This window comes from Aspergillus mulundensis (genome assembly GCF_003369625.1).
Source record: "Aspergillus mulundensis strain DSM 5745 chromosome Unknown scaffold_5, whole genome shotgun sequence".
Lineage (NCBI taxonomy): Eukaryota > Fungi > Ascomycota > Eurotiomycetes > Eurotiales > Aspergillaceae > Aspergillus > Aspergillus mulundensis.
In genome coordinates, this window is record NW_020797893.1 from 1906218 (window position 1) to 1914679 (window position 8462).

Consider the following 8462-nt stretch of genomic DNA (forward strand, 5'->3'; position numbering starts at 1 on the left):
CGCGCGCAGGAGAAGCTTAACGGAAGCGATGAAAATGAAAATGAAAATGCAATCCAGTCGCAGATGCAGCGTGCTTGACGAGGCAAAGCGTCATTTCGCGCACTTGGTTAAATGGAGCCGCTCCGCGCCCGCGATACATTGTCTCAGTCCCAGTCTCATCAACTTCCCCCTTTCTCAATTGCATTGCACTGCTCTCGTCTCGAGGATAAGATAAAAGAAAATGTACCACAACACCCCCAAAACACCCTCCTACTACATGGGCGGCGTCGACGCCTACGCAATGCCAGCACACCACCCCAAATCGCACCCCGCGCTCGACCTCGGAGAAGAGTCCCGGCTCGCACACCCAAACGGGATGCACTGGTCCTCGCCACACTTCGCCGAACAGAACCTCCAATTCCTCTCCACGCTGTCGCCGCCAATTCACACGCCTACCACCGACGACGTCTTTTCGTTCCCGTCTACATCCACGGAATCCTCGCCGCATATGTCGCATCTTGCGGTGAGCGTGAGTGATCGCCAGTCTACGTCTGCGTTTCATGATGCCGAGTTTGGGGAGGGTGAGACGGTGCAGAAGGTAGCTACCACCCTCAAATAATCTACTTGATTGTAAGGGATAGGATGCTGATAGTATGTGTAGACAACGCTCCGGCGCTCTCAGAATAGGCAGGCACAGCGACGGTTCCGCGAGCGCAAGGAGGCGCAGAAGACGGAGCTCCTGTCGCGGCTGGACGAGTTACAAGCGAAGCACGACGCCATGGCGAAATCGTTAGAGTCGATGCGATCGCGGAATGATACAATTGAGAGCGATAAGCGGCGATTGGAGAAAGAGGTCGAGAGTCTGCGCAAGTGGCGCGAGAAGATCCTCGGCGTGATGGCGGATATTGTGCGGCGCGATGGCAGTCTCAATTCCGATACGGATGAGTTGATGAGGCGCGTGGAGAGCTCGTGTTCGCCGGGGTGTTGGCGCAAGGGGATGGAGTATGAGCGCAGTTGTATTGTTATGCAGACGCTGCTTGGGCTGTTTGGGGAGGGGCAGGGACAGGGCCCCGAGAGGTATCGGTGTGATACTGGGGATGAGGGGCGGGATAGTAAGAAGGGGCGACGGGCTTGAGATGTTGATTGCTTGATTAATTGGGTTGGTATACTGCTGGGATTAGGATTTTGAGCGTGCGTTGCTTTTGGGTTGGGGTGTTCAACACTAGACTCTCTTCTCTGTTATTTGGTTTTGGTTTTTCTTGGTTTGGATGATAGAATATACGAATCTCCACGTCCATCTCTCTATCTTTGCTCTACAATCGTACCTCAACCTCAATCTTGAGGCATTTCTGTCCATCTGCCCCTACCGCTTAAGAACGGCCCCATCCCGATGCAGGCCGCGACCCCAGCCCGACCCAATTTCTCAGTTCCTACGCGACCCACGCACGATCAGATAACATCTCCTCTCCTCTCAGTCTCGCCTCACCGTTGCACCGGTCCACACCATTCCAGCCTCAACTTGACAATCCCAACCCAACCCCAGCCAGCGTAACTTTTCTCTCTTCACATGCTCGCTACCTACCACATGACCCCATTGCCCGAAACCACCAGGATCTCTGCTCTGCACCGCACAGCTGCAGGATCAGGGACGCAGCGAACACGATCCAGGATCCCAACCCATGCCCGACACATGGCCATCAGGCTAAAAGCCAAAGCCAAAGCCAAAAGACCAGGACCAGGGCCAGAAGCAGAAACGACCGTGCGTCCAAACAAGAAGGTGCTTTGCAAATAGCAATGAGGCTGCCTACGCTAGCCTGCAAAGGAAGGATACTTGACGGGTGCTATAGGCCAGATCCCTCCGCCCCCAAAATCCAGGGTCGGGCTAATCTAGCTGCAGAGCTTACAAGTAAAACAAACGCCTATCAAGCCGGGCACCTGGCAACGATGCAGCAACTGCAGGCGTTTCTGTCCAACGAAACCCTGCACATACGGAGAGGGAACTATTTTCCACAAATAGCGCACTTTTGCGTCCCCGCCCGTCGCGCCCGGTCGGCCGCCAGTCAAATTGCCGTGGTGGAAATTTAGCCCTGGCCTAGGCGTTGCAGACGAAGACTAAGACTTATCAATCTGTCAGCCGCCGAGCTCGGACTGCGACTGCGACTGCGACTGCGACTGCGCTGTGCGGACTCGGTGGGCTTTGGACCGTTGGTGGTTACTACCGTAGTACTCCGTACAACTGTATTTTATTGTCAGTCGGGGGTCTCGGACTCTGGCCGATGGGAGCTGTTAAGATACGGGGTTGATACGGAGTAAGAAGATTGGATTGGGCCTGGCGGCTCGATCCGCCTGTCACCGACTTGACAGGTTTTGGGTGCTGACTGAGTTCTTATTCAGACCTCACGGCTTGGAGACTTCCCGTTGGGTAAGATTGGTATCATGCTAGACCCGGGCCGGTGGGAGTAGTAGAAGTACTGTGAGAGGCTTGGTTTCCCATACCTACCTACATGGATTCTGGAATTGTTTTCCGGGATAGAATTCTGCGGTCTGGACCTGGTTGGGCGGCGGGTTGCCCTAAGTGGGCTGGCTACGTGTATGACAGCTCCTACAGCGTCGGAGTGGAAGATATACTGTCAAAATATGACAACGCTGGCCGTCAAGTCGAGGCTTCTGTGCCTGATAGTCGAGAAAAAGCCCTCGAGGCTCCTCCACCTCCACGATCCAATCTCATCTCCGATCCTTCTCACGCACAAGCGAACGCCCCTTCTCCGCCTCGCCAAGCCCAGACCCTAGCCGACCAAGGCGCTAAGTCAGCTTAAAACGCACGCGGCTTGATGGTGCAGGGTTGTCTGCCCTCTGACTGGCCAGACAATATACTGTGGCTTATGCATCTGTTTGTCAGGGAACATAATGCAGATAGATACGTTCGTTGAAGGTGCCAGGCGGTTCGTCCGGAGATTTGTGGTGATGACCTGAGGATTGGAAATCGTGAGTTGGGGTCGCGACGGCCGTTGGCGAGGCGATGAAGGGGAGAAGGGGGTAGAAGGGATGGGTATAAATAGGGGGACGAGGACGGCGTTGAAGAGAACAGCAGCAGCAGCAAAGCAAAGCAGTCTCAAGCCCTCGGTTGTCTTTCCAGCTCCTCTCGCCTCGATTCCAGTCAATCAAGAAAAGTCAACAGCAAGATGCGTTTCATCCAAGCTCTTCAGGCCGGCCTCGTCCTGGCCGCCTCTGCCACCGTCAACGCCTGGAACCGGATTGACAAGGACAATGCTGTAAGTCGTGCACTTGACGATGACGATCATGGCGCAGGGATTAACGTGAACAGGCCCTTCTGGTCATCGACCACCAGGTCGGTCTTGCTACCGTCGTCCGCGACTACAGCACCAACGACTTCCGCAACAACATGCTCGCCCACGCCGCCATCGGCAAGGCCTTCGACATCCCCGTCGTGCTGACCACCTCCTCCGACGAAGGCCCCAACGGCCAGATGCTCAAGGAGATCCTTGACATGTACCCGAACGTCACGGTCGTCCGCCGCCAGGGCGAAGTTAACGCCTGGGACAACGAGGAGTTCCGCAACGCTGTCAAGGCCACGGGCAAGAAGCAGCTGATTGTTGGTGGAATCGTGACCGAAGTTTGTACGTCTCGCACAACTCCTTGTTCCGAGGCTCCGCTAACTGTGAACGACCAGGCACCGCCTTCCTGGCCCTCTCACTTGTCGACGAGGGCTACGAGGTGTACGCCAACACCGAAGCCAGCGGAACCTTCGACGTCCGTCTCGCGGAGGATGCCAACAGGCGCATGGAGAAGGCTGGCGTCACCCTCATGGGCTTCTTTGCCATTGTTTGCGACCTCATGCGCGACTGGAGGAACACCCCTGGTCTTGCCCAGCTGCTGCCCTTCCTTGACCAGTGAGTTTGCTCAGAGGGTATTGTGGATATTGCTGACTCCGGATAGGTACCAGTTCGCTTACGGTCTCGTCGCTCGCCACCACGCTGCCGCTATTGTCAACGGCACTCTTGCCGATGTTGAGAAGGTGCTTATCTAAGTGTGAGCATCACGGTGCATTTGGCGGTGGTTGAAAGGTAGTTGAAGCGTCGGTGGATGGGTTGTGGTGGGGACAGGATGCAGCGGGATGGGGATCCCATGGTCCTGAAGTTGAGGAGGAAAAGATGGATAGGGAAGCATAGATGGCATAGAGTCTGATGATTCTGCGTGATAGTTGGAAAATGAAGACTTTTGCTTTTTGTGATTGATCAAACAGAACCTTTTGGGCTGGGGCTTGGCAGTCGCCTGGTTCCACTTCCAATCTCTTTTCCAACGCAACTTTCTTTCTCCCAACCTTCCTTTTCTCCCAGCAGCAGCACCGCAATGGGACTAGAGTTTTTCACCAGCAGCTATACACAGTACAAAGCCGACACTGACGCCGTTGCCACATGGCTGGTCGCTACCGCGAAGAAGTGTGGCTTTCCCGTGGAGACGCTGAGAGGAGCCACGACGCCTGCTACGCCCGCCGCCCCACAGTCTAAACGGCTCAAGGGAAAAGCGCGAAAGCTCGCCAAAGAGACCGGTGCGAAACCAGAGTCATCTGCCAATCCCGTCGTAGCCAAGCATACCCTCGCCGTGAAGGACTTCGTTAGCCTGGCCGACTACATCGCTGCCTCTACCAGTCCTCGGATCCGTGTTCCTGAAGGCTTCGCTGCTGTCCTGAATAGAGCTATCGCTGTCAGACGGCGTCATGGACTACGATTCTCAGATGGTCTAGGCCTGGGGGTCCAGGATCAAGAGTCCGACGAACGGCATAACTACTTCATTGGCATTCTCGAGCACGTTCAGCAGGCTCTTCGGCCTTTGATGCCGAGCACCCAAGTCAATGATCCCTTGACTCGACGCGCAGATGACGACTCGGTAGGCGGGAGAGTCGACAATCTCGCCAATAGGTTCGATGGCCTCGACGTACAGGAACCATCTGAGGCGTTCTTGCGTGCTCCGGATGTGACCATCTCCACCTTCAAGGACGATACGCCAGATGTTGATTACGAAGCTGAGCTGAGACATGATGCTGGCGAGGCATTGGTCGCTTTCAGCCTTCTTCTAAAGGATTACCGTGAGCTGCGACGGCTCCTTATGACAACCTGGGCGAGTTACGGCTGCGCCGAGTTTGACCTGGTGTCTGTTTCCCTCATGACGAACTCGGCTTTTGATATAGCGCAACGCATGGAAGAAGAAATTCAGCATCTGTTTGTTAAAATTGGAGGATCGGAAGGAATGCTTAAGAGAATGTTCGTGGCATCTTGCATACTTAAAGAAGAAGACGCCAATTTTCGAGAGCAGCCTGGCGACGATATGAATTTCCGGGTCTATGAAGATGCGCAGACGCTGATGTACCCGACCTGGTTAATTCTGAGCGCGTTCCGTGAAGTAGTGCAGAAAAGGAATGTGCCGCAATACAGACCGGGATACTACGGCCACCTTGACAGGACCAGATATAGGAACGAGATGAGCGGGAAAGAGAACTTCTTGCATGACAAGATGATCTTGATGGAAATACTTCCGGAGTTTGTTACTCTGCACCGGATCGGACCAGCGCAATCCTACGAAGATGAATTTACACGCGGGCTACGGAAGATGTTTGACACCAAGGAAATCCCCCTCTGGCTTGTTTTTGCCGCCCAGGTCTTTCTTGACATCCATCGTATCCTCCGTGACGACTTTCAGCGGCCTCATGGTGAACTCGCTATCCACGCCGAAACTGTCGGAACATCGATCAGGAAGAACATGGCGTTTCACGCGGATCTCCGCATCGACAATTGGCCAAAGCAAAATGACAAGGTGATGCAGCATATCCTCGACGTCGTCGACATGTGGGTGCATACCGATATGACAATGTCCCTGAAGCAAAGTCTCAAGCTAATATGGCGACCGGGAGACGAGTTCAAGCTCACGAAGTGGCACCCCGTCCTATGCGGAATGATCACCTACTACCTCAAGTCCATGTGGCAGGAAATAGGCATTACATTCGCAGGCGCATGGGGCTCGATCATGTACTCCGCTCACTTGTACAATGCCCTCCAGCAGGAAAAGCTCATGTCCGGCGCCTGGTTCGACATGGACCTTATTCTATATTGGCACCCCGAGATCTTCGTTGGGGCCCGCCCAGCCCGCCCAGAAGATTACTTGAAACGCTTTAACCTCAGCACGGGCGTCTCTGCTACAGCCTACGGACGGAATCGACGGCACACCCCCCGTCTACCGGAATCCAGGAGCGGCCCCAAGGGGATCCAACCCATCGCCAACATCTCACGTATGTTCTTCGAGCGGTACTGCGAGGGATCGCGAAAGACCGGGTTCAGCGCAGCCGAGCTCGAGAAAATCCTCGCCGACGGCGTCTGGGAAATCGAACTCGAAGGCCAAGAACAGGATCAAGACGGAGACGTGCTCACTATGTCCCGCCGCGTCGGCAACAAGGAATCGAAATTGTCAAACTCGAAATCCTCAGCCCGACAGCGCTGGGACACCGCACGCCGCCTAACCCCCACCGAGCTTCTCACGACCCTCCGCAATACCCTCCAGGTCGAAGCACCCGAGATGAATTTCGACTATCTGACGCTCCACCAGCTATGCTGGCAGATGCTCCGAAGACTGCACGCTGCCGTGGACCCGTTCCTGCGCAGGGCTTTCGGCCCGGAGTACATGGAGGCTGAGACGCAGCTGCCGTTCCTTGTGGGTTGGATCTTCATGGTTGCTGCGGGGACGGACGAGGCGACGAAGAAGTTGCGGCGGGATGAACTTGTTACTGTTAAGAGTGGGACGTTGGCGAAGGCTGGGGAAGTCGTTAGCGAGATGATGGTTGAGGATGGGGTTGGGGATATTGTTAAGAGGGCTCTTGAGCGGCTGGGGTATGTGTTTGAGGTTGAGGAAGGGGAAGGGGAATCCAGAGACGTTGAAAAACATGGTTGTTAGTTTTTAGGGACCAGTTTTGGTAGATAACTAGATATTGGTGGATACATGGCTGTCAAAGTGCCCTGCGAATATTCTTGGCTAGATTCAATGCATTACGCACAACATCTTCCCGCTTTACTACCTTCCTCCCCTCGAACATGGCAAACCGAATGGGATTAGCAGGATAAGACAACATTATTCTTCAAGATACCTGATACTACGGGAGACTGTTCTTGCTCCTTGCCGCGGTGGTGTACCCTCACGCGGAACCTGGACTTGTACCATAGACTGAGAGCCTCCGTACATAGCTAGCGCATGAGTCCTCTGATGAGTCAAGTACGTTCAACCGGCCGCATCCTCCAGGCTTAGGGTATTTTCAGCACGAGGCCTTGCGCTTGCCCCTGGCTCCACCTTCTTAGGGTTCTACTCCTCAACGTGGACGGGACGGCTTACAGCTTTCTCTTAATCCAGTCGTCCGTTTACGACACCCAACATGTCCACTTGACTCGAATTTGAAGGTTGGCGGCTCTAGTATCGTAATTCCCCACGACGCAATCCACTGGACACACGGATAGGCGTAAACAACCTATAAGGGCGAGGCAGCAGACTCCCCGGACAATAGGTGGGTTCGGTTCGGTGGATGTCCCCGTGCTCGTGCCCGAATCATCACGGTGGCCACCGATGTCGAATGCCTACCAATCCAATACAAGGTGATACCCATCCACCCAGCGTCCAGAACGCTCAACCCAACCTCAACGGACAATTCCGTCTTCCGCAGGCGAGTGCGGGCGCTGCGAGTACGGCGGGAAGAGATAATACAACACTCCGTGCGCAATCGACGCCGTTAGGGGCCCGACCCAGTGGATCCAGTGGTACGCGGCGAAGTGCGAGCCTACCATTGCGCCGAAACACCGCGCTGGGTTGCCCGCTAGCAATGCAAGTTAGTCGACCGATGCCCGCTAAAGCATTACACGCATGTGTGGGAAACGGAAACACGTACAGAACCCCGGGTATCCCGGGCGACTGATCCCCGTGAAAAAGGTGCACATTGCCAGCACGAGCCCGACGAGGATGGGACCCAGCGCTGGGCCGAAGACGTCCTTCTGCCGCGGATCCAAGCCCACCCCGAAGGAGAGGAAGAGCAGGGCGAAGTCCGTTGTGAACTCGATTGTGAAGGCGCTGCGGAGGGTGATGAGCGATGTGTCGACGGAGCAGCCGGGGACGGTGAACTGGGAAGTTTATTAGTGCTCTACCGTACTCTCTTCTCTGGATTTGTTTACAGGGGTATTTGTGTGGGTAACATACATCCCTCGTATCAAAGCTCGCCCGCAACAACAACCCCGCGATCGCGGCCCCGAATGTCTGGAACGCAATGTACAGAATACACCGCGGGAGGGTCGCCAGTCGACCAAAGAACGTCCCCAGCGTGATCGTCGGGTTAAGATGCGCGCCTGAGACGGGTCCCGTCGCGAAGATGAACAGCGGGAGGGAGATTAGGGCTGTGCAGGCGCCGAGTAGAGATGGGACGAGGGGGCCGGACG

The 8462-nt window shown here is 55.3% G+C and overlaps 3 protein-coding genes across 3 annotated transcripts; all 3 read left to right on the forward strand.

Annotated features, from left to right (window-relative positions):
- Positions 1-220: 220 nt before the first annotated feature.
- Positions 221-1114, forward strand: DSM5745_05926 (putative bZIP transcription factor; the record flags this gene model as incomplete). Its single annotated transcript, XM_026747942.1, has 2 exons — positions 221-577; positions 641-1114. 2 exons carry the CDS (start codon positions 221-223, stop codon positions 1112-1114), a joined length of 831 nt encoding a protein of 276 aa, XP_026603774.1.
- Positions 1115-3161: 2047 nt separating this feature from the next.
- DSM5745_05927 (putative isochorismatase family hydrolase) lies at positions 3162-4027 on the forward strand (the record flags this gene model as incomplete). The annotated part of the gene is made up of 4 exons (XM_026747943.1): positions 3162-3251; positions 3305-3617; positions 3671-3890; positions 3937-4027. The coding sequence occupies 4 exons, from the start codon at positions 3162-3164 to the stop codon at positions 4025-4027; spliced, it is 714 nt and encodes a 237-aa protein (XP_026603775.1).
- A 323-nt stretch (positions 4028-4350) lies between these two features.
- On the forward strand, positions 4351-6942 carry DSM5745_05928 (uncharacterized protein; the record flags this gene model as incomplete). Its single annotated transcript, XM_026747944.1, has 1 exon — positions 4351-6942. One exon carries the CDS (start codon positions 4351-4353, stop codon positions 6940-6942), a length of 2592 nt encoding a protein of 863 aa, XP_026603776.1.
- Positions 6943-8462: the final 1520 nt, after the last annotated feature.